This window comes from Lycorma delicatula, chromosome 3, assembly GCF_047948215.1.
Source record: "Lycorma delicatula isolate Av1 chromosome 3, ASM4794821v1, whole genome shotgun sequence".
Classification (NCBI taxonomy): domain Eukaryota; kingdom Metazoa; phylum Arthropoda; class Insecta; order Hemiptera; family Fulgoridae; genus Lycorma; species Lycorma delicatula.
Window position 1 is genome coordinate 79838165 of NC_134457.1, and position 27650 is coordinate 79865814.

Consider the following 27650-nt stretch of genomic DNA (forward strand, 5'->3'; position numbering starts at 1 on the left):
AGTTATGAACACAACAAAACAGTTACTCATTAATGCTACGTTGTTAGGTTGTTGATGTTTTTTTTCTGATATTCAACAACAATAAATGACGATAGCAAACAAATTTTTGTTTACAAGTTCTATTCAGATATATAAAAGAAGTGAATAAAAAACAATGCAGTAGTACAAAATATAAGTTTTAAGGAATAACATCAATCACATTATTTAAATTAATTGCAATCGCAATATAGTATTCTAAGTGAAAGGTTTTTCATTGTAATATTTAAACTTTTTATTTACCAAATATTTGCATATTATTTAGTGGAATATTGTGTAGTAATGTCATTAAGTAAAAATCTGACAAGATGTCGGTGTGCTTGCATTGCTGGCCGAAGGTATGTTTGTTTTTATTACTATAGTATATTAAATAGAATTATTCAAAAAATGTGTTTTTGAGACCAAGAGATTAAGGCAAGACAAAATGTTGTATTCATGCTTTTCTTTAATTCAAAAAACTGCTAGTTAAAGTTTTTATCGTGATAAATTAATTGCTCACTGTTCATGGAAAGGAAATATTCATATTTCTTTTTCATTAACTACAACTGTGTGATAAAATAGGAGTAATTTAAAAAATTGAGTAAAAATTAATTTATTGTAAAGATGTTTCAGGTCGATTTTTATTTAAGTAATTATAATTACGAAATAAATATGTAAATACAAAGAGCTTGCAACTTGTATTAAGGTAAAACTTTTAGTTTATTGGCATTATTTTGTTTAAAATGTTCAATCAGTATCATAGCTAAATGTATAAAATGTTTAATTGATCAATAATTAGTTATACTTAAACTACCTATATACATATATAGTTTGATTGACTACTTCGCTAAATCTAATCCGAAAACGTATTTTTATTCCTTTGTAATACTTAAAAATAAGTTTGCTAAACTCACGCCATATTACGTCGCCAACAGCTGTTTATATTCAACCAATAGGAAACCAAACTTTGTTCAGACTTTAACCTAGAATTTTCTGGACCAGTTGACTTGCCACATCGGATGTTAGGTTTGTTGACAGGATATTTTAAACACTTAAGTTATATACTATACATCTTGAGCACGAAATGATCTGTAAGTATAAATGCGTTTTATGTTACATTTCTTTATCTGAACTACGGATGGTGTTATACATTTTGCAAGTTAAAAATTATTTTAAGAAACGATAAATCGTAACTTGTTTATTAATTCTGTCATATTAAAAATTATTAGAACCTATGCAGTAGTAACTTAAAAATATTCAATTATATTACTATGAATAATTAAAGATGATATTGCTTATTTTTAACCGCTTGAATCCTTTATTAAAAAATAGTTGACTCGCTATATAATACCGATTAAATTGTGACAGTAAAGGTGAATTTTCGTGTTTATTGGCCAATCATATCTATCTGGTGATTGTATTTATATACCTGTTAATAGACCCCATATTTTTTTATTCAATTGTTTTAAATATGTTAACATCAATTATAAATTTTTTAGTAAATTTTATTCAATTGTCAGGTTTACCTAACCTTAGAATTTGTTGTACAGTAATGTTTTGCAGCATTATTAATTGGTATTTTTGTAATACTATGATTTTCTTAGAACTTTTTAAAGTGTGTAGCATTTGAAAAATTCCTTAGGCTTATATCCTAGTTGTTTTTAAGGTTATTTTTTAAGGCCTTCCATCTTATCATGACTATATAGAAAAGCAGCCCTTACTATCAAATTATTGCTTTATTTCTTAATAGTGGTTTCACTGATGTTTCATTAATAGCTCTTCCCAAAAATAAAATAACAGTTATGAATGAATGCAATTGATATATATTAATGCTTATAACAAAAGTTTTTATCAAAGACTATGCATTTATTCTGTTGCAATTAAAATAACATACTATAATTGTTTCACTATTTTAAAAGAGAAATTGTATATTGTGACAATTACAACTATATACCTTACTGTATTTTTTTGTTTTTTACATGTAGTTGCTTTGTGTTTATTATATTGAACTGTAATTTTGTTGGACAAAAATTAAAAAAAATATTATTTTAACTTTTGCTTTGTGAATTTGCATTGTTATATAAAAAAAAATTGAAGTTTGTTTGTCCAGAGCAAACAAAGGAGCTAAAGAACCAATTTGTATAACTCTTTCACTGTTTAATAGTGTACTTATTTCTAAATTATAGAGTACATATAGTTATTCCATCATCCCACCTTACTCCTGATTTATAGTCTTTGGCATTCTTTATTATAACATTCAGGGCTATCATAAAGTAGTATTGGGTTTTTAGCAGATAGTAGGACAGTAATACAGATATTTAAAAAAAATACAATAGTAGCAACAGTTACCCTTCACCTATTCCATTTTGTGTTAACTGCCATTTCACACTCCTTTCAGCTGTAATGTATATATAATGTTTTTGAAATGTACATTTCATAACTATTTACTATGTTTTCTACTTTAAAAAAAACACACCTATACAATAATAGTACCCATGTGAACTGAATACCACAAGAAACTCAGTTATATTGTTGGAATTACCACTTAAGAAAACATGATCATTTTTCTAATGAATATTACCCAGATTACTGAATTTTATGCCCCTAAAGAAGATAATGTTTAGTGTGGTTTAATAAATATCTAGTACGTTTTCAATTTTTTCTTAATTGAAAAAAAAAATTATGTTTAACTTGATAATTTTATTTTTTAGTAAATCGAGATAATAGGCTTATTACTTGTATTTTCTTGAGAAATTAATTTTTTAATGTGAGGAAAAATACAAAGTTAAAAATACAAATACAGACTTGGTCACAAATTTCTACAAATATGTTTGCAGTTACCATTTATTTACCCAGAGATTATTTTAGAAAAGGAGTTCTTGTTTGAAATAATGAGTAATATGTAACAAATGTTATTGCGATGACAGATGCAGGTTTTTATTTTTGTTGATACATTATCCAATTTTATTTACTAATATGCATTATCACACATTGGCTTCTTCCAAATTCCATTTATTGGTTTTGTACTTATTAATTTTGTTTAACAAAATTGTTAAATATATTCATAAAACTGTAATTCTGATTGTGGTCAAGAACTGATTACAACTAGGATATGAATTCCATTTCCCCCCACCACCTTAAAACCTCCTTAATTGGTGGTAAGTAATATTTCCTTTATGTTCAGGAAGATTGACAAATAATTATAATTAAATTTTAAATTACATAATGAAACTAGTAGCTAGTAGAGAGAGAAGCATGGTACCAAATTATTCTTATGTAAATTTTTTCTGTTGCTAATATCCTATTTTCTTTTGATTTTATGATATACAGGAATAAGCAAAGATATTTTGAAAATAAAATACTTTATATGAAATACTAGTATAAAGATGTAGAAAAACATATAAATCTTGTTTACTTTATCACTTTTTTACTTATAAATTTGTTGCAATTTTTTCACTTGTTATTAATTAAATTTTTCATCAGTTTACTATTTTTCAAAACTTTCCAGATGAATTGATTTGAACAAAACAGTTCATCTGAGCCCCATTTACTGACTCAAGAAAATCTTAACGATCTCATACAAGATTTAAAGTTATCCAAAAAACAGTCTGAAATGCTAACTTCCTGGCTAAAAGGATGAAATTTTCTTCAAAAGAATACAAAGATATGTACTTATTGTAATCGTCATTCTAAATTTAAAACCTATTTTTCTGAAGAAAAAAAAATGACTTAGTGTTTTGTAATGAAATTTCTTCTCTTATGGAGAAGACAATTTGTAATGAACATAACCCAACAGAATGATGCTTTTTCATTGAGTCCTCTAAAGTTAGTTTAAAAGCTGAGCTTCTGGCAATAATTCCTATCAGTACTTGTTGCTCACTCTGCTAGTATGAAAGAAACATATGAAAAATTTTAATTTATATTGGAAAAGCTTCAGTATTCCCTGTATTAATGGAATATTTGTGGTGATTTGTAGGTAATTGCACTTATTTTTGGTCTGCAGCTTGGTTACACAAAGTACTGTTGTTTTTTGTGTGAATGGTATAGTAGGGGCAGTAAAAACAATTTCATTAGAAAAGAATGGCCTAAATGCGAATCACTCAATTCTGAACAGAAAAATGTGAAACATGACCCATTGTATAATACTAAAAATTTGTATCTATTTCTGTTACGTATCAAACAAGGATTAATGAAGAATTTATCAAGGCCGTGGACAATACTCCTGGTTTCATGTACTTAACAGCAGTTTCCTAAAATGAGTGATGCAAAAATTAAAGAAGGAATATTTGTGGGTTCACAAATATGATCACTAATGCATGATAGGTTTGAGGAACTATTGAATCCACTGGAGAAAGCAGCCTGGCAAGCATACAAAAAGTTAGAGTTTTTTGCGAAACCGAAAGGTGGAAAATTACTTTGATATTATCAACGATCTTATGAAAATTTGGGTTGTAATATGTCCTTAAAAGTCCACTTCCTGCACTCACACCTAGATTTCATCCCGGAAAATTATAGTGCAATGAGCATGGGGAACACTTCAGCTATGGATAAGGAGATTTCAGCTATGGAAAAGAAGTGTCAAAGCAAATGAAATCCTAATATGCTGGCCGATTATTGTTGGACCATCAAGAAGGATGCTCCACAGGTGAAATATAGCAGAAAATTATCATGTCTAACTCTCTAGGCAAGTCAAATGTTTGAATATTGTGTAGTTAAGATTGCAGAAAGTATTCAAATGTTTAAAGTTGTAAATGCCTGTCTCTTAGAAACGCTGCATGATGGGGAAAAACCGATATCATATTTGATTGCAGGAGAAACAATAGTATTAGAATCGCATATTTTTCTTCCAGAGACAAAAAAATTCTTTTTTGTTCCCAATGTAATTTAAAAAATAAGAAATCTCTTCTTTTTTTAAAAAAAAAATCATTATATAAACATGAGGTGCTTTCACTTTGTAGTTAAACGATTAATTCAAGTAGCATGAAATTAATGAAAGCAACTTAAATTGTTCTTTTGTAGAATATTTATTAGAAACAAATTAAACCACATATTGACATTTTGTGGTTTTATTTTATACTATTTTACTTACTATTAATTAACTTATAATACTAAAGTATTTATTCCAGGCATTTTGGTGCAAAGAAACTTAATCCACAATCATCTCAACAGTTTAATGAAAATGAAAAGATGAATATTGGATCACAGTTTAAAAAAATGTCATTAAATCAATGGAAAATTATAAACCAATTACGTGAATTGTTGATGAAGAGTCGACCTGATCAAACAACAATGTATATTTTAAGTAAGGAATGGATTAATTTATTACAGAAGTTTCCTCATATAACTGGTATATCTCATTCTCTGCATTCTCAAAAAAGACATAAAAAAACTTCTGGTGTTATTACTAGATCATCTGCAGTTAACAGTTCTGATAAAAATATCCCACCAAATGAATTAAATGCTATAAATGCAGACACTATTCAGTCACAGTCTGTTGAGTATCAACCTATACGTGCTAAAAGACAAGACGCTAAAAGTTACGGCTTTCAAGTAATTGAAGGGATAAAACAGAAACTTACTAGTAGAACTTTATCAGAAGCTTCACCAGATGATATTACAGTAAACTGGAAGAACCAGGGTCATATTGCCACAAAGGTTTGTATTCTTTTGTTATTCTTTTAATATTAAATACAGTTAATCTTCATTTTGTATGACTATTTACTGATATAATAGACGCAATTGTCATGCTATTTAAATTTATTTCTATGAGGGTAAGTCAGTTATTATCTATGTCTGTGCAGGCTTGATGCTGCTAGGTTTGTTCCATTTTCGTGGGGGGGGGGGGGGGACTATGTTAAAAAATGATGTACATGTAAGTTTCCTATTTGTATTACAATAAAATTTATAATTACATTGCGGATAATAATTGACTTACTCTTGTATGTAAATGTATCTTTTACATGCTTTATGTAAGATTTTTTTTCACTTTTTTAGTAACCATTATACAATTTTTTTCTATAAAGATTAACATATTCAAGTTTTAAAAATTTAAAAACCTAAAAATTAAGCTTTTAAAAACTTATGGTAAATTACTCTGCTGTTTATGAAGATATCTTAAGCATTGTCATTTTCTTTTACTGTCACGCGTTTGGGAGTAAGGTTAACCTGCGATCAGTCAACTTGTTAGAGAAAAAATTTACTCTGAAGAAGACTTTTTTATTTCACGTCTGACAAACCTCAAACACCAGTTATGCGTAAATGATTATTTCTGACTAATTGTCTTCATATTTGCACAATGATTCATAAGTGGGCGTTAATGTTAGGCAACACAGAGGTGCACTACCTCAGTATAGTTAGTAGCAATCTACACAGTTGACCAATCACGTCACTCCTACTGTTAGAGTTATTATACATGGTTGACTGAGTTCCTATTTTTTGAGGTGTTTTTTATTTTTAATTATTTATTTTTTATAATTTATTTAGTGTTGAATCTTTATTTGTGTTTTGTATAACTGCTTGTATCAGTGAAGTTAATAAAATTTATTGTGGCAAGAAAACTTTATGAAGAAGAGATTTTGTATTGGATTATGGAATCAGAAATGTTTTACTGCTTGAAAATAAAACTGTAATGGAAGTGATTCTTTATCTGAACATTCAAGTTATAACTCGGGTACAGAACAGTCAAACAGTAAGGATGAACAAAAAAATAATGACACAGCAGGCATTTGTTTTTCTTCACTAGTAGTGACTGCTTTTTGTATAAAAACATCAGTGCAATCTGGACTGCAGTACATTGGAAAGTATGGAATTACTAAATGGCAAATGCATAAATCAGTTTCTACTAAAAAAATACCAAAATAAAATATTCTTACAAAACTCCCCCAAGTAAAACCTCTTGCCAAAGATTGTACACAGATTTTTGATTGTTTGAAAATATCTTTTTCCCGACCAAACTATTAGTAAGATGGTCCAATTTACAAATGAGCAACTCATAGAAATGAGAGCTAACTAATCTTATGGAATTTTAGATTGCCAACCTACAAGTTTTAAGGAAAGCATAACTTTTTTGGAGTCCTGTACATGTTAGGTGTAAAGAAAGCTAACCATTTGAACATTGCCAAAATGCGGAAAAATGACAGTACAGCACCAGAGTATTTTAGAGCTGTGATGCCTGAAAGAAGATTTCACCAGCTAATAAAAGCCATTAGATTTGATGAGAAGTGCACTTGAAACGAGTGTAGAAGAGTATAAAAGGGTAGCTTTGGTAATTAAAATACATAATCATAAAAAACTCAATATAAAAAACAAATCCATTTTTAATTTTATTATTAAAAATACAAGATTATGTAAACTGTAGTGAAGAAACTTTCAAACAAAGAAAAATTAATAACTAGTTCATTTGCCAATTAAAAGTGACGTTATAAGGCAAATAACAATGGCTTAAGAAGTGTTAGATTTCTCCTATACAGTTAACTGCTTGCAGGGCTAAAATAAGGTTGACCAAATCCGGGTTAAACAATTTGTTGTTATAGATGCAATTTTTAACTAACATTTTATATTTTGATTTTTTTTTTCAAAATTACTAGTGAATGTACAAACAACAAAAACTGAAATGCCATATTTCATAATTACGCCAGAGTATTTTGAATTCTTTTGAAAACAATTTGTAATTTGGAGAAATTAAAATACATTGTCATACATTTCATAACTAATTTTTAAAAATGTCCAAGTTGCACTTTAGCAAATTTATTTTTATTTTAAAATGGTTTAAAGTCTATTAAACTTCAATATATCAAACATTTATGCCGTTAAAAATATAAATTAAAATAAACAGTTAAAATTAATAATAATTTTATTGAATTTTCTAAAAGGCATGTGCATCCATATAATACTCAAGATACTACCATTTAAAGATAAGCCTAATGCTATAAACTGACTAATATCTCCCATCACTTTCAAAGGTTAATAGCTGACAGTTTTCTCTTTATATTTAGAACAAAATTTGGTACTTTTCAAGAAGATGATTGCAGCCGATCTGTAGTTAATCAGTTAGATGGCGTCGCTGAAAGGAGAAAATAAATAAATTAAAATTATAATCTAACTTTATGTAATAAATTTATTTAATAAACAAATGTAATTATAAATATAATCTAACCAAACTTAACTTATGCTTGCATCACTCGCTAACCTTGCGATTAAAAAAAAATATATATATATTTTTAGTTATTTATATAAATTTATTATACATGCACCTTCAATTTACGCACGTGTTAAATTCTGGAAAACTTCTGCATATAATGAAATCGTGTAAATTGAGACTCATTTAATGCAGAAATACAGGTTAGGTTCTTGTTAAGTAATACAGTAAATTATTGTACTTTATTTTACTATTTTATTATTACAATATCATTGTATTATTTTAATGATATTACAGTACAATGTATGTATTTAAAAAGAAAAAAAAATATTACTATTTATTTTCTCCTTTTAGTGGCGCCATCTAACAACTAAGTACTACGACAACTGATTTACTACAGATCAGTTGCGGGCGTCTTCTTGAAAAGTACCCAAAATCTTGTAGAAGCTTACATTTTTAATCTATATAAAGAATTAAAATTCTAAATAATGGAATTGAATTATAAATAATAAAGAAAATTCAACAAGAGTGTATAAACACTGCTGTTTGTTATTATTAATTGAGCTTATTTATTGAAACACAATTCAACATGACAATGTAATACTAATGTGCAGTTCAATGAAAAATTTTCATTATTAAATTTGAGAGCAAATAGTAAATTTTGAACGCATATAAAAAGATTAGCAAAACAAAATTTCTTTATAAGTAGGACCTTAATAAGTAAACAGAAAATGGATTCACAGATATCCTTTCCGTAATTATTATACTATTTAATGGATAATTTTAATGATATTATTTTTCAAATAGTTTATCCTACAATGAACATTATTTATTATATAATGCTTTGTAGTAAACTTGTTTTTAATAAAAAATAATTGATTTTTATGACTGTGTCTTTTCTTATCACAGGTCATATGGACTATGTAACTACAGCTGTAATACGCTTACATTCTTCAGGTCATATGATTTCATACCCAATTATTTACTTTTTTAAATACACCTGCTTTATTACATAATAATGTACAACATTAAAAATTCATAATCATATGTATGTTTATGAATTTTTAATGTTGTTATGTTTTGGGATAATTAATTTGTATAAATTTATTAAAAAGTCATTCTTGTGAAGGATTTCGACCTTCTAACCTTGCTAACTTGTGCTTTTTGTACTTCTGATTACATAGCTTCTCAAAACATATCATCCTAAATAGAATCGGATCAGAAATACAACCAACATAAACAGATTCTTCTAAAAGTGTTTGTGTATATGTGTAAAAGAGAGAAAGAAAGAGAAAACATCAGCTGTGTCTTATTCTAAAAAAAAATTGGCTTATAAGATTAAATAAGTAGCCGAATAATGGTTTATAAACTTGACAATAATTTATGTAAAATGTTTACAGACAGATAACATTTTGTAAGAAGTGTTAGGCAAATAAAGTAGAAGAGGGCAGATAATGCTCACCCTATGCTTCAAACCACTTTTAATAAGGAAGTTAAATTGATTTCTGGTAATATATTTTTTAAATTCTATTAAAATGATTGTAAATTGTTTACATAAATGTTGTGTTTATTATTTTACATGAAATATGTGAGAATAAGCAGACTGTCAGTCAATACAATGCAATAGAGAGTTATTGAAGTATTAGTGACAACCTCACTATTATTTTGTATAGTGTGACTTTTATGAAAACCTTTCTTTATTACAACAGAAACTTAAGAAATAAAGTAAAAAACTCTGTAATTCTTTTCTTCTATTTTTTTAAATATTATTATAGAGAATTGACCTGTTAACCGGTCGGGTTAGTTTGTAGATCAGACAGTATTATACTGGCAAACAGTCTTTATAGTGTTACTTATATTTTGTTATTAATTTTTTTTTATAATTTTAGGCTTGCATTGAATCACGTTCACGACATGTACTTTCTTTGTTAGCTACAGCAGAAAGTGAAGATGTGAAATTACAAAGGCTAAATGAATTAATACTTCATTTGAATCAGTTTCCTGAATCTAAAGGCTATCTTGTTAAGGTAAGCTAATTAATCAGATGTAAGATAATTGGATGTGGTTATTACATAAAATAATACAAAAAATCTGATCAGCAAAGCAAAGAATAATTTAAAACAGGGAGTTTTAGCTAATTTGATATAAATGAAAAATAAGTAAATTGTAAATGAAATCACATTCTAACATTTTCTAAAGTGTGTGAGATATTTTATTCAAGCTGTCCTGAAATATTTTCAACAAACTGGAAAGGCACAAAATATTCTTTCCTTGTCATAAAAGTTGCTAACGAATCAATTGTCTTCTTAAATCTAAAGTTAAGAAGAAAAAAAGGGTATCTTACTGTTCTTTTCTTTTATCCTATATTTGGCAAAGTTATTTGACATAATTTCAAGGAGTTTGTGGCCACCCAGTGGATAGTTTCATTATCTACAACTTTTCATTTTTGTTAAAATTTTGTTTTCCATTGCATTCATTTTATTATAATTTATATATTATTTTATATATGTTATTTATATTTTATGTATTATTTTACTCTAATTTAATGACAATTGTAAATAAACGTACTTTTTTTTATTTGGTGATTTATTAACCAATTTTGTTGTGTAGGATGGGGCTTTAAGAATTCTCTTGAGGATACGTCATTCAACTGAACATGAACCAGTTCAAAGATTACTTCGTGAAGTATTTGCTCGACTTGGTCATGTTGATCCTTTACCTGGTCGTGGTGTCCGAATTCTGTCTATTGACGGTGGTGGAATGAGGTAATTATAATTTTGATTAATTTTCTTATTAACTTTTTCCTTTAATTTATTACTTGAACTACTAACTCCTAAATATTTGTTATTTACACTCCTTTTAATGATTGAATTCCAAATTTACTTGATTATTTTTTTCTTTTATTATTTCAAAGAATGTTTTTACCAAACTCTAGAATGTACTTAACCCTCTTTCAGATTATTTATTTGATATCCCTCCTTTTAAATTTTAACAAATTTTTGTCCTTTATTTTGTAGAAAATGATTTACACCATACAGCATTTTATTTTCTTCAAATTGTCATGTACTGAATAATTTATGTGATTAAGCCAAGTAATTTAATATCTATTTCATGAATATAAGTAAAGTTATTTTGAATTAAGAAGCACAAACATACCACTTAAACTTATTCTCATCTCACTTCAGAGTGTAAATTACAATCGCAGGAGGTAAAGAGTAAGGTATTGCTTTTTTCAAATAATGTTGTAGCCATTGTTAATCAGGGTATTAGGTTAATCATTCAAGAATATAATAATGAAAATCAATTAAAATCAAGACTTCAACTTACATCACACACACAACCCTCTGCCGGGTTAGTCTAGTGGTTAAAGTCGCCATCACAAAATCAGCTGATTTTCACAGTTGAGAATTCTAAAGTTTGAATCGTTGTAATGGGAGTTGCTTTTATATGGATTTGAATACTAAGCTGTTGATACCAGTGTTCTTTGGTGGTTGGGTTTCAATTAACCACATTGAGAAGGCAAGCAAATCACTGTAAAACCTGCCAGGAAAATGCCAAGGAATTGAAATCATCAAGGGTTGAATATGACTGTGGCAAAAATGAATTTGTATATATATATATATACATATATACATACATACTAGCATCTCCATCACGGCTTTGTTTGCTCTATATGGTTATACTTGTGTTTCCTATTGCAGTAATTTTCTTTTATTTTTTAATCAATTAACTGGAGGAAAGTGAGCCAGTCACGTCATACATACTGAAACAGTAGCAATGTCTGTATTGGTTGAGCCACTGGACTGAACACATTGCACCCCTTAAAAAAATCAAAAAACCAAAAAATAGTTTTTAGATTTTATCTGAAGAGTATTTGAAAGCCCTAATATACTGGATATCTTGTTTAGTATAGTCAGAAATGGGGAAAATTTGCAGTCATTGTTCAAAACAATGACTGCAAATGGATCTTTCTTCACCCACCCTCTTTCAAGCTTGAATTTTAAAAAATCTACAAATTTGTTTTTAGATATTCACATGAACATGACACACACCAAAAATCAATTTCATATTTTCATTTATTACCAAGAAATTAAAAAAATAGCAAGGTCTCAAAATGAGATTCAAAAATATCCATTTTAACCCTTAAAACTCTGAATTTCAAAAAGTCCTTTTTTTGTGTACACTTACACTCTAAGAAGAATGTGTATACAAATTTCATCAGTTTATCTTCAGTATTTTTTGCTGGACATTGACTAGCATCTCTCACGGCCTTGCCCACAGTATATGGTTACTTGCATTTCTCGTCATGATCAGGGGATGTGTAGCTGGTCAAGGCACTGCTCCCTGGAGCTCCTTATGTTCATTAAACTCATGCTTGTGGGAATAATAATGTTAAATAAAACTTAAACCTTGTTTAATTTATAAAAATTATCTGTATATTGTAATTTCTTTAGAGCAACAGTTTGGTCGTACAGGACCCACTAATTTGATTTTATATTTCTCATTGAAGCTTCACTAATTGATTATGTTTGTAATCAGAATTACAAACATAAATTACAATCACAGTGTACCACATGTCACAAAAATTGATTCAATAATGGAAGCATTAATTGAGAGAAACGTTAAAAACAATTTATGTTTTTTACCCCTAAAAATATTAAAATTCAAACCAGAAAATGTTTATCTGAAGAGTATTTGCAAGCTGTTTGAGTGGATATCTCATTTAATATAGTCAGAAATGAGGAAAATTTGCAATCATCATTTAAAATTTTTGCCTTTCTTCACTCCTTCAAGGCTGAATTTAAAAAAGTCTAGAAATTTGTTTTTAGATATTCATATGATGATTACACACACCAAAAATCAAGTTGATATCTACATCTGTTACCAAGAAATTAGAAAAAAATAGTAAATTGAATTATTACTTCGTTTAACCCTTTAAACTCAGATTTTCAAAAAATCCTTTCCTAGTGCGCACTTACATTGCACAAAGACCAATATTCAGATCATCTACATTTTACCAATTCTCCTGCACTTTCAGTAACTTAATGTACCGTTATGAAAGATATGGAAAAAATAAACATATAAGTTCTAGTAGAGATAATTATTAAATAAAAACTGTCAAGAATTTGAAAAATAGTTATGCAGTTCAAATTTTTGTGCAGGTACAAAAAAGCCTTAAAGTCATATCTAATTCCAGTTCTATTTGTTAATAGTAATGTGTACATTTGTTTATGTATAGAAATAATTCTTTTTTTTTTTCAGGGGAATTGTTGTATTAGAAATGTTAAAAAAACTTGAAGAATTGACTGGAAAAAGGGTGTATGAAATGTTTGATTATATTTGTGGAGTAAGCACTGGTGCTATTTTAGCTTGCGGTGTAGGTAAATATTAACTTAATTTATATAAATTATTATATTACAGTACATGGCTTATTATACACATATGTGGTACATCAGTTGTACCTTACTGGTTGGAGATAACGTACATTTTTTACAAAATTTCAATCTCCCAAACCTTTATTATTAAGCATTAGGCATTCTTAAAATTCATTAAATATTGTAAGATAAATTAATCAGTAAGCCAGAAGTGTTAAATTTAATAATTATAGAAAAATGTTATATTGTAAGCTTGTTTAATAATAATTATATGCATATAGCATTAAAAAAGATAAAATAATTGTTATCTATCAGACTGAAAACAGAATGTCTGGAGACATAAAAAAAATGACAGAATATTTTATTTATTTATTTCATGTATTTGTTTATTTAGTTTGTACTGCTAAAATATCATGAAATTATTAAACTTCCTAAAAAAATTACTAGGCCCTATTTGAAATTTAATATTGAAGGTGATTAAATATACAATAATTTATTTATATCTTTTATTGACTAAAAACTATTCAATACCTTTCAGATTCATAGCTTCGAACCAAAAAAAAAATGTGTATAAAATGTACTGCATGATTGCCATCATTAAAAAATTGCAGATGTTTATTATTTTTTCCTTTTAATATTATTATACACTGACTTGGTTATGACTCCAACTCAGGTAGGAACTACAAACTTACATTGAAATCATAGTACAGAATAATTTTTATTGAAACACTGAAAATTTAAACTAAAAACTGGTAAATATCTGATGCCTTATCATGCAGTACTATTCTATTATTTGATACTTTCTCCTTTTACTTCTGTTTCAACTATATTGTTGAAAATCTGTCTAAAATAAAAAAAAAATCTACTTTCATTTAAATTAAATCTGTAAATGGTAAGGTACGATTTTTTCCTGCAGATTTATTTGGTCTTAGGTCTGATACACATTTACACTTTATAATATTTACATATACCTGGAACCCACAATTTTTCACAGGCTGTTATTTTTTCATTTTTTTTAATATTATTAAAAAAAGAAATAATAAGACTAAAATGTAAACATGAAGTTTTTTTTGTTAATCTAAAAATATCTTAGTATAAATTTATAATTTATCCTATGTAACATTGAATGCCCTCATAACAAAGCCAACAAATTTTTGAAAAAAAAAAATTAATATGATAGTTATTGTGAAATAAGAATACAATTTTTTTTAATGTAAATTTTTTTTTCTTAATACCAATTTTGAACTATTTTTTAAAAGAATTTCTTATGAGTAAAGTTAAAATTTATCTTAAATATCTTCATAGTAATCTTCATAATTATTTTGAATAATTGATACAGGTATATGTTTCATATCATATAAGTTCATTTTACTAACGACCTAGCAGAATATACTTACTGACCCAAAAATGATAGACATTTTTATCAGATTACTTGACCACAATCTATTTGACAATTTGTGCTGGTAATACTTATCTCATAGTATGTCCAAGAATAATCTCTTGAGTGTTACAGACTTACAGCAGTTGATACATTAGATTGGGCTTACAACTATATAAATATTACTCTATTTACTGTTAATTTGAAAAAACTATTAATTAAGTTGCAATAAAATTAATTACGTTATTTTTTGATACTATAATCTAATTTACTAGGAAATACTTTTGCTCTCTTAAAGTAGCCTATCATTTTTAAAAATTTTTATTGTATTTAATTTACAAAAATTAGATTATTTACCAAAATGAATCATGTGTATACGTGAACATAATATACAGTCATAATTATTTTAAAAATCTTACTGTTGAAAAACATTTGAGAATTTTTTATTTATTTTATGAAAAGGTGTTTATCTCAATATTCTATTATTATTATTATTACTACCAATATCATGTCATATGCTGTATTGAGCAAATACAAAGTTAAACATTATTTAAGTTATATTTGAGCTAATTGCTAATTATTGAGCTAATTAACTACCTCTGAAGGTAGTTGCCAAAATTATTCAGAAAAATTTTGGTAGTTTTTCTTTCTTCTTTATATTTTGTGAGCTGCATATAATTATCATGATCTTGAATTTGTGTTATCATGAACAAAATAGAGAGTAGAACTTCAGTAAAACATGTCTTAAATGTCTGTTGGTATTAGGTATAATTCTGAAATCTGATGATATTATGTATTATTTCAGGTACGCCAAAAGGCAAAACACTAGAAGAAGTTCAGAGGATATATACTGAAATGAGTGTAAAAGTCTTTACTCAAAGTGCTTTCTGGGGTACCAGCAAATTAGTTTGGAATCATGCTTATTATGATACAACTGTATGGGAAGACCTTTTAAAACAATATTTGGGTGATATTAAGTTAATTGAGACTACTAGAGATCCAAACTGCCCTAAAGTAAGAATTTTACTTTAAAAATTTATTTACATGTTATGAAATTTTATGGTTAAATTTTATATAAGAGGTTTTATATTTATTTAAAAAAAACCATATAGGTACTGTTTTAACCTTATCATAATGTCATCACTAAAAGCTAATGACATCACTAAAAATCTTTTATTCAAGAGAATTGTATGAAGATTCAATAAAAGTTATTATTACTAAATTTTATTCCCATATTTTGAGTAGGCAGTGGAAGATCTTTTTTCTAGTCCTTTGAACATTTACTTATAACTTTGCCCCTGTGTAGTACATGAAGAAAGTTCTGCCAAAAGATAAAATTTTTTAGTCATACCGAAAGAAGTATTTGCTGGTATGTATTAACAGAAGATTTGGAAAATTCTATTTTTTAATACAGCTCACCATCATTAAGAAAAGATTTCATTGCTAATTGCAATTTTATTACTAAGTCATTACTAAGCTACCTGTGCAAACTGCAGATCAGAAGGTTTTGCCTGAGCATACTGGATACATCTTTGTTAATTATGAACGTTCAACTCATTTTTGATAATTATAAATAAATATAGTGAAATTCAATTTAGCTAATTTATATTAAAATCAGATGTTTATTATAAAAGTTACTTTCTTTCTAAGTTTTTGATAGTATGTATATAATGCTTTTCTCTTGTATAGTTTCATTGCTGTTAGCATCATTTGAATTGGAGCTATTCATTTTAAACACTTTTTGCCAACTTTAATGATGATTACTATAAAAAAAGAATAAAGTTTGATGACTGTTCGAGAGGAATTGTTGTGAATGTCATCTTGCTGTGTTAAAAATTTTTTTGTTGAGTAATTGTAAATTTAAAAAAAATCATGAACTTTTTTCTACATTTCTTTTAAAGCGAATTGATTTGTTATTAACTTAAGATAATCTCAATTTATTTTATTTGTTTTTAATAATTTAATTTTCATGTTACTTTCTTACGTTTCTTTGAAATTTTCTAATATTTTCTTTCAGATGGCAGTCATATCAACTATAGTTAATCAGGCTCGAGTCCTTCCTTATATTTTCAGAAACTACTCATTACCGTATTCTCGCCAATCACAGTACCTTGGTAGCATAAATCATTCTATGTTTGAAGCTGTTCGAGCTTCTGCTGCTGCACCGACTATATTTGAGGAATTCAGGATAGGAGCTCTTCTGCATCAAGTATGCTCATTATATTTAACACTAGTTTTTACTTTTTTTCTGTGTTCTTGTCCAAGAGGATCAGCAGTGATATCAGTTTGAAATTTAAATCTTGTAACTGTGTACTATTTTCAAGCTAAACAAAAGACGCATTCAAATCTCACACAAGCATGCATACACATACACTTTTCATCTATATTTTTCACATTTGTCTGCTTTCTTGTAAAAAACCACCAGTTATAACTACAAATGACACTAGCATTAAAACAACACTACTAATCATCGAGAATCACAAAGATGACTGAAAATGTATTTAAGTAAGCTTTTTATAAACATTTTATTCAACATATTGTTAAAAAAAGTTAACTTTTTAAAATAGCTTTATTGTTGAAAAGTCTTATCAGAAGAATTATTTTTTTTAGTAGAACGTTGTAATTAGTTACAGTTTGAGCTTTGCGAATGACAAATTCTAGAAAATTAAAAAATGAAATTATATTTAATATAACAAAAGTCTTTTATTCTGGGTGGATATATTATTATTATTATATATATTCTATTAAATAATCTGAAGCTAGTAGTCAGTTAGCTAATATGCTGTATATCAATGATGCTACAAACATTTCTCATATCAGTGTTTACAAAACGCAAAACTAAATTTGTTAATGATTCAGTCTTAATCATTTTACAATTTACATTAACAGAAATTTTTATCCCAAATCGATGTTAAGTATAATTTTTTTATAATATAAATTACAATAAAATAAAATTATCCTGAATTATTTCTACATTTACAATTACAATTACATCTACAGCAGTTATCATATAAAAAATAAAAACAAGTATTATATTGATTCTATTTATAGCATACATTGAAGTTGAAAGCTTTGTATCATAATAATAATCTTCAATCATTTTTGTTCATCTGTTGAGAGTGTTTCGCCAATGCCACATTTTGCTTTACTTAATGTATAGTAGTGTATGTATATAGTATGGTCAATTTTTTATTTGATCTGTGTTTGCAAGCAAAATTAGTAAACATAAATCCACCGTAACTCTGAAAGATTAATTCGGCAAGTTTGGATGTTCATCAGTAATATATACAAATTCATGAAAGAAGAAACAAGTAAATTTAGAAAGTTGGGAAATGACAACAAGCATATTATTCCAATTCAAAAATGTGAAGAAAGAGCAGCAGCGGTGTGTAAAATATTACGATTACAAGTTCAAAGAGTAAGGAAACAGAAAAAGGAGTTATTACAAAGATTAAAAGAAAACCCATCAAAGGCTTCTATTTCTTTCAGTATACCCAAGAAAATATAAAATCCGTGACAAACCGGTAACAAGTCTAGATGATTTCAACATGTGCGTGTTGAAAATGACCATAAATGAAATTCTTGTCTAAGAAAAATACAGTTGCACATTCTCAGGAAGCAAAAGAAGCCTAAGAAGTGTACTACAACAATTGGGTTTTAAATTGAAAAAATTGAAAACAATATGAAATCTGTTCTTGAATATCATGACATTTGGATTAAATGAATACATGTAAACGTGGTCAAAAAATTCAGAACTGAAAACAGGCTAATTGTATTCCTTGATGAAACATATATTTCGTCACATCATACGTCAATAAATTCATGAGAAATGCTTCAGTGGGAGGACTTCTAACTCCAATTTCTAAAGGCAGTAGATTGATTATTATATATGCTGGGGTTGAAATGGGACTTATTCTGAACTCAATATTAATGTTGAAAGCAAGTGCAACATCTGGCAACTACCATGACTCTATGAATGCAAATAATTATTTAAAATAATAACAAGTTGAATGAAAAATCTTTCAGAAAACTATGTAATAATTTTAAACAACACATCATATCACAGAACACTGCAAGAAATATTATTACCCACATCCAATACAAGAAATACAGGACTGCTTACATAATTATTGCGTTCCATTCTTATCTACTATGCTGAAACTTCAACCATATGAGATAATTAAAAGGAACAAAGAAAAATACAAAGTATTTATATTTGATGAACGTGCCAAAAAAAAAAAACAGACTAGTGTTACAACTACCTCTGTATCACTCAGACTTAAACCCTATTGAATTGGTTTGGTCTGAAGTAAAACAGTATGTTGGAACCGATAATGTCACTTCTGGTTTTAACCATGTTCAATGGATTGCTGAAGATAAATTTTGTAAAATGGACGCATCACACATTGGAAACTTATTGCAAAAAAGTACAAGTAAATGGAGTTGAATACATCAGACAAGAGCACATAATTTACAACACTAGAGAATATTTTCAAATTTCTTTAGATGTTAATAGTAGTGAAAGTGATCACACGGAAATTCAGAATTTAGTAATTTGGATGATGATGTTCATCTCCTTTAGTTTCCAAAGTGTTGCTTATTTTTATTTTTATAAAGTTTGTGTGTATTTAAATTTGTGTAAAATGTACAGTAGCTTACTGTTTTATTTTTCTAAAGATCTATAAAACAATTTATATAGCTTCAGTTAATTACACTTTATTTAATTCATCATTGGATTGGCATAATAGTAACTGAAAAACAAGATTTTTTTTATAAGGTATATAACTACATTATCAATTAAAAATGAATTAATTATATTGTTTAATATTAGATAATATGTAATATTAATTCAGTTGAAGCAGGTTCAGTTGACGCAGTGCTAAACTTCAAGATTCATGCTCTTTACTATATGGAATATTAAGATAAGACATATCTTACCTTACTTTTTCATGAAAGTACTTTCACAAGATCCCACAATCTCACTTATAATTGAAATAATTCTGTTATTGAATAATAAAATTATAAAAATAAAAATACTAAAATAATGATTGTGTATTGCTTTACAAGAGTAATGCCATCTACAAGAACATCTCCCTCAAACACTGTGATGGTTTGTCAAATTGAAATTTGTTTGTATTTTCTATATTCAAATGTAATATTTTTCTAATGTATTTAATTTTATGTAATCTTTATTTCTGCCATTTAATACTTTTTAATTCATTTTTTTTTATCTCTTAAATTCATTTTGTTTGCTGTTATGGAAAATTTCTAGCAGTTATATTTAAGGTTCTTTATGAAAATTTTTAATGCATTTTCCTGGTTTTCTTAGCAAAATAAATTATTTCTGTTTGTTATTAATGTTAATTAAACAATTATTTTTTATTGTAATCTTTTTAATAAGTTTGTTTATATCAAAATGTTTTGGCTCTGAAATGTGGTTTGTACAACCGCTCCATCATATAAACGTATCACTCTGTTTATAAAAAAAAAAAAAATTAATGTAAATTTTGTACTGTAAATAGATTAATAATTTATAGTTTCTCAGCATTTAATACAATTAGTTTCTACCTTTTTTTTTTTTAGGATGGTGGCATCTTAGTTAATAATCCTACAGCAGTTGCAATACATGAAGCTAAGCAATTGTGGCCAAATAGTCCAATACAATGTGTTGTCTCATTTGGAACTGGGCGTCATGATCCAGTTCGAGGAACAGAACCTTCTCCTGATACAGCATCTAGTTCTACATGGAAGAAAATATTTGATAAAATATTAGATAGTGCTACAGACACTGAAGGTACGATTCTGATTTTCAAAACTACTTTTTTTGTGTATATTATGGGCCATAAGCAAATGGTTATGGGTGATCTGACGACATGTTTCACCAGTCGTCGCTATTAAAAGTGATGTGCCATTTAAAAAAACAATAAGTATCTAATACAGATAAATTATGGAATAAGGTGGTTTCTGATTGTCTTTTGTACTGAAGACTTACTCCAATACGCTGTTGCATCAGCTTGCGAAGTCTTCAAAATCCAGAATGAAGGTGATATTTAATCCTACAGGAGATACCTCGGCTAATTGGGATTGCTTAATGGCATTGTTCGTGAAAGCTATTGGGATATTATTTTTCTTACTATTGCTGCTTTTATATTGAATTCTTTACATGCATCACTTCCATAAAAAAACAAATAATATACAGCAGCAAATTTGTATATATATCCTTTTATGTAAGCATTACATAAAACCTTTGTCTCCACTCATTATGGATTTTTTTTAGTACATTTAATATGAGCATTCTAAAAATTTTTTGGAGTAATTTTATGGTTTGACTCATTTTAATTTGACTGGATAGTAAATTTTTATAAAATGTAGAAAACATAAATATGTTATTTCTTCCTTATTTTCAATAATCTATTTTTATACATATTGCATTTCAGTAATGTTTTTCACTAATAATTATATTAAACTGAAAATAATTCATAATAAAATTAATGACAATAATATATGAGGTGTCTAGGCTAAATGTATCCAAGCTTATATTAAGAGAACCAGTAAATAATATATTTTTTTTAATAAACACAACAATTCATCAAGCTTTAATGTAGGTTAGTCAAGTTCAGTTGCACCTTTTGTAGCTCAGCAGACATCTAGATAATAATGTAACTCTTGCCAGGTGTTTAGGAGCATGTACGGCGTGTTATTGGACCAACAGCTTCAACAATTGTCAGGTTTAAATCATCCAAATTTTTATTTGGTACACACAACTTTTAATAAATCCCCAAGCAATGTCTGAAGTAGTGATATTTCTGAAGATCTAGGTAGCCATGCAGTTAGACCTTTTCATCTGATTCAACATCCAGGGAAAGTGTTGTTCAAGAACATGATAAAATCTCGATGAAAGTGTGGTGGTGAAGCGCGATCTTCTTGGAAACTGAAGTTTGCAGGAACCTGAGGAACAGGAAAGTTCTTAAGTATGTCAAAATACTTGTGTCTTGTCATGGTGGGCTCCATGAAAAAAAATAGACCTTTGATACCGTTTTTGTGAAGTCCTAACCAGATATTGACTCAGTGTGTCTCTTTCATTTTTGATTACTGTATGGGAGTTTTTAGTACCCCAAATTCGCCAATTGTGTCTGTTAACTTTCCTGTCTATATGAAAGGTTGCCTCATCACTTAATAACAATGTACCTGCAGCAAACTGATATATTTGGCAGAGATCATTTGATTTAATGTATGAAGTAGTTAAAAATTATACGCTCGCAAATGAACTATAAATGACGGCCTTCGTGGCTTGAATAGTAGCATCTCAGCCTTTCATTCAGAGATCCTGGGTTTGAATCCTGGTCAGGCATGGCATTTTCACACACTAAAAATCATTCATCTCATCCTCTGAAGCAACACATAACTGTGGACCTGGAGGTAAAAAAAAACAATGAACTATGAACAATGTCGTGAACAGTGAATGAAGAATTTGCAGTTCGTAACTAGCTCGCCTAATTGACTTTCCTGGATTGACAGTGAATGAATTGCATACATGATCCACATTCTCATCATGAACTGAAACTTTTGTATATTTCCAGTTTATGAAACCAGTTTCCAGTCTCTTTTTAGTGATATCACACTGACAAATAGACTTGATTAAGGGAGGATCAATATTCAATTGAATATGCGTAACTGATTGAAACTCTGGTAACCAAAGCACACACTGAACTTTCTGTTGTGGGGTCCACATCTTGACTGGCTACTACTGACTACAATTGCATTGTGAGTTGGTTTGCTTTTGTTATATATATATATATATATATATATATAATGTATATGAAAGAAATATATAAATTAATAGTTTTTCTTGCCGTCAAAGAGAAATCTACTACTTAGAAAGAGACACTAGTCACACTAATTCTCCAACACACTATTCTTCTACAAATCCTTCCATTTCTTTTCACCCTCTTCCAGTTATATGTTCTCACAAAGATTTTTCAAGCCTCCTCTTTATGAAATCCACCATGATCTATTCCAGCCATTCTGTTACGCCTTATAATACTTTTTAATTAATTTCTCCCATGTTTATGAACAGAGTTTTTCATTCGATCTTGCTGTCCAATTCCCTATCAACTTTGAGTCAAGAGAAGAACGCCTCCACATCTTATTTCAAATGCTAACGGGGTGTACAATGCTGTTGTTTGTACACTTTTAATGTAGACTGTGATTATTATGCTTTTTCATTCCTTGCAGACCCTGTTCCCACAATTAATTCTAGCACTTACAATAACATTAGCTGCTACAAATTCATAAAGTAAGGCAAAATTGGCTGGTTAGTAGCTCTTGGTGGAGGCACTAATATCAAATACGTTCTGACTGCAAAGGCCAAGAATGTGTCATGACATGTCATCACTTGTGCTACTACAAAATAACTTTTCAAAACAGGATGGGTTGAGGGTAGATTCCTGGTGCCTTGAAACTGGATTTCTCAGCTCCAAAGCATAATGCGGAATAATCCCTGGTCCTCCATGTACCATGGTTAGATGTGTGGGATAAAAGTAAACAATCTTTTTTCCATCCTGTTGGGGAGGTATCAGTGTACCTGTATTGAATTGAAACAATTTAGTAATAGAAAAAGAGAGAAAAAATATAACTATTTTATGAACTTTTTATACGACTAAACTTTTTGAAATAGAAAATAATTATCTGAATTTGTATGATAGTCAGAAAGTATAATGATACTCCCACATTTAAATGCTTAGCACAATCACTCTAGAACATGTAGAAAAAAATAAGGTATTACAAAAATCCATCTACATTTATCCATAAGATTAAATGTTACTATATATTTTTAATATGCAATTAGTTTTTTAAATTTTCTTTTACAGCTGTTCATACAATGCTTAATGATCTGCTGCCTGAAAGTGTTTATTTTCGCTTCAATCCTTATTTGTCTGAAATGGTTTCTATGGATGAATATAGAACTGAAAAGATAAATCGTATCGTAACAGATACTCAGATGTATTATCGAAGAAATGAAGAAAAATTTGTTGAAGCAGCTGCCGCTTTAAAGCGACCACGTACTCTAGCTCAGCAATGCCAAGATACTCTATCAATGTATTCCATACTTGCAGGAATAAAATGAATTGATATCCCTTATTTTTATGAGAAATAACAAGTAAAATATGCATGCGACTATTTTTTTTTTTATTATTGATGTAAAATATTTCCTGATAATTGAAATATGTAATCTTATACAAATAGATTACAGACTGTAAATTCATAATGCAACATCCCATTTGTACTGTTAAACTATTATTTGTATTGCATTATATTGTATAATTGTTTCGTTTAACATTTTATTTATTGTAATTCATATTCTGTTGATAATGGTTGTATAATGTTGATAGATAATTTATTTAGTGGAATAAGAAAGCATATTATTAAAATTGTGTCTTTTTTGTAAATTAATAGTTTATAGTTTATGATACATTAATTTAAATAATTCTTTTTGTTTTGATTAATCATTTCTATTGAATTATGCCTGTTCAAGATTTAAGAAATGGAATTTGAAAAGAGCAACATCAATTTACAGTTAAAAAAAATAAACTGTTACTTTTTTTGCAGGAAGGTATAACGTAAAGGAATGGTGATAGTTAACAAATATCATCTAAAAGTTTACATTACCAACAGAAATTATATAATAAAATCAAAAGAGAAATCTGAGGATATTTTTGAAGGAAAATGTAATTAATTAATATAAAAAAAATTATTCTTCATAAAGGAAACAAAAACTGCAATATTTATTATATTACAGCAGCATAATGAGAATTATTATAATTTGAATATATAATTAATTCTGAGTACTGTAAAAATTTACATTTTAAATAAAAATGTAAATTTTTACAAAAAATACAATATATGTTTTATAAAAAATAGTACTTGATATTTATTTTAAATGTATCATTTTAATAAAAATGTATTTTTTAAAAATTTAGCTCTACACTTGAAGTTCATGTTTTCCCTAACTATTCAGAATTAGATTATATATTATATATTAATATAATAAATATTGAAATTTTCATTTCCTTATTAAATATTCTCAGATTTCACTTTTGATTTTATTACATAATTTCTGTTGATAATATAAACTTTTAGATTATATTTGTTAGCTATCACCATTACTTTAGGCTATACTTTCCTGCAAAAACATAGTTTATTTTTTTTTTTTAACTGTCTATTGATGCCGCTCTTTTCAAATTTCATTTCTTAAAACCTTGATCAGGCATAATTTCAATAGGTATGTTTTTCTTTTCCTTTTATCTAAATATCTTCTAAATTTGTATATCTCTATTATGTTTTTCATGGTTTTATTATCTTAAAAGTTGTCAAACTAGCATTATTCGACTTCTTGAGTAATTTTCTTCTTCAGTCGCACTTTTTATCTTGCATCAAATTTTTATATTTTCAATTCAACAGTTTTTTCTCATTTATTATATTTTTAAAGCTACTTACCAGGACCTTTCCTGCTTCCCACAGTCCAGCTTCTCGATCATTAATGTACTTCAGACAATTTTTAGAAAATTCTCTTACTTTTATACTTGTTTTTGCCAGGTTTCTAATACATTCCTTCTACTAGCAGTGGTTTTCTTTATCAGGACTTAAGATATATTAAATCTGAATGTTACTAATAACCAAATTGTCTGCCCACTGTTGTGATTTTTTAAAAGTAACACATAAATAAACATATGTGCACATTTACCATTAAATCAGTTTCATATAACACATTTTGAATAAATAAAATAAATATTTAACTATAAACAAGGCATAATTATGCAGTTATTTATGATCCATGTTATATATGAAGGTCATTGAAAAAAAAACACCATAATGTGTACTAATAAAAACGAATATTTAAAAAATATATTTATTGTTAATTATTATGTATATAACAGTTATGATGCAGTGAGAGAAAATGTATAGGTAGTAATATTTATTCAGCATTCTTTTGTTTTCAACAAACATAATTTAAATAATGTCCTATAAATTTATTTTAGTATAAGGCATATTTCCTTCATCAAATATAGCAATTACTTTCTTCTTTATTTTGGGAAAAGATAATTAAATTTTATTTTGTAAAATTGTTTTTTTTTGTAAATATGTGCAAATCATTTTAATTACCTTAGTTGAAAATTCTTAGCATTAAAAACTAAAAAAGAGCATTATTTATATTTTTTCTTACTACATCTTGGCAGTTTTAATAATATATTTAAATAAGATTTTTACATAGTTATAAACTTCATTGTTTTGATAAGCTACTATTTAATTTTTTCATCACCTGGCAATACACAGTCAGATGCAAAAGAAGGATGAGCTGGCATGGACACGCAGTGTTAATGTAATTAACATTGCAACACACACACAATGTTGGTATTAATCAACATTGCCAGTATTATTTTACTGGAAATGAGTACAAATATTTTAATTCTGTAATTAAGTAGCTTTTATTTTACCTTATATGTATTATTTATTGATAATATTCTGTAATCCTTTTTGAATTATTTTTTAACTTCTATTTTATACAGATTATCTATATATTGTATTTTCCCTGCTTGTATGTTTATATAACTATATATGTGTGTGCAACATTTACTATTTTTTAAATAATTTACCATAATTATTGATTTTGAGATTAATGTAAATAAATTTATCCCACTGTACCTGTTAAAAATTATATTCTAATCTCTATTACATTATGCAGTCCAGTTAAATAAAAAGTACAATGTCCTTGCATACATATTTATTAATTCTGAAGTGTATCATTGACTTAATTTATTTAAACACTGTCTTTTATTTTAAAAAATGTGTGTATATATTATCTTAGATTTTATACAAGTCATAGTTAATAACCTCTACTGTACTGAAATATTTATAGTATTTTCATCAACTTCCTTGGTGGAGTGGTAGTGTTATCTGTCTTTCATTCAGAAGGTTCTTATTTTAGCCATTAAATTTAATTAAATTTTTTGCCATTTTTAAATTCAGTGCAGATGTAACAATTTTTTTTATTATGTTTGATTCTTATTTTTATTATTTAATTACTTTAAATTTAGTTTAACATTCATGAATAACTAATACATGTTGAAAAGTAGTAAATATATTAAAGTAATGTGTATATGTTATCCAGTGTTATTAGTTAGGCTTGTATCATATGCTGTGATATAGTTCAGATACAAATTTATTTTTAATAATTATTAATTCCATGTAACTGTAATACAGCTAGTGTAATAGTATTATTTTTATATTTATACCATTTTATCTATCATTTTTACATATATTACTAGGTTATTTTTATTTTATCATATTTTATTATCTATTATAATGCAAATGTTACAATTTTTTTTATACATAATAATATTGTATGATGTTAATATTAATACAATTTATTAATTTTGGATTTATAATTATTGTTTTGTTATATATTTTAATAAATTTAAATAACCATTTATTTTGTTGCATTTATTATTACTTATTTCTCACATTATTTCTTCAAATAGTAAATAAAATACAATTAGTTATTTTTAATATGCCACATATACTTTAATAAATCATATTTTTTTTATATAAAATTTTTATTGCACGTATAACCTTATCCATCTACACCCTTAACACCTTTTCTTTCATTACTGCATTATTTATTTTGAAGTACTCTCCTTTTAAGGTGATGCATCAACACCACTCCCATTACAATTCCTGCTCTGTG

General features: G+C 27.4%; 1 protein-coding gene across 2 annotated transcripts; it reads left to right on the forward strand.

Moving 5' to 3' along the window:
* On the forward strand, positions 1-27395 carry LOC142321726 (calcium-independent phospholipase A2-gamma-like). Of its 2 annotated transcripts, none has more exons than XM_075360040.1 (9): positions 1-374; positions 5142-5670; positions 10042-10179; positions 10763-10917; positions 13415-13533; positions 15711-15919; positions 16923-17114; positions 20489-20699; positions 23776-27395. In XM_075360040.1, the coding sequence occupies exons 1-9, from the start codon at positions 319-321 to the stop codon at positions 24030-24032; spliced, it is 1866 nt and encodes a 621-aa protein (XP_075216155.1). In that variant the 5' UTR covers positions 1-318; the 3' UTR covers positions 24033-27395. The 2 variants fall into 2 exon arrangements, with proteins under 2 accessions (XP_075216155.1, XP_075216157.1); XM_075360042.1 differs by lacking the exon at positions 1-374 and adding an exon at positions 964-1106.
* The last annotated feature ends 255 nt before the right edge of the window (positions 27396-27650 follow it).

Coding starts and splice junctions, on each gene's coding strand:
- LOC142321726 (XM_075360040.1), top strand. CDS start 319: ATGTCATTAAGTAAAAATCTGACAAGATGTCGGTGTGCTTGCATTGCT. Junction 10,180..10,762: donor CTAAAGGCTATCTTGTTAAG/GTAAGCTAATTA, acceptor TTTGTTGTGTAG/GATGGGGCTTTAAGAATTCT. Junction 13,534..15,710: donor TATTTTAGCTTGCGGTGTAG/GTAAATATTAAC, acceptor GTATTATTTCAG/GTACGCCAAAAGGCAAAACA.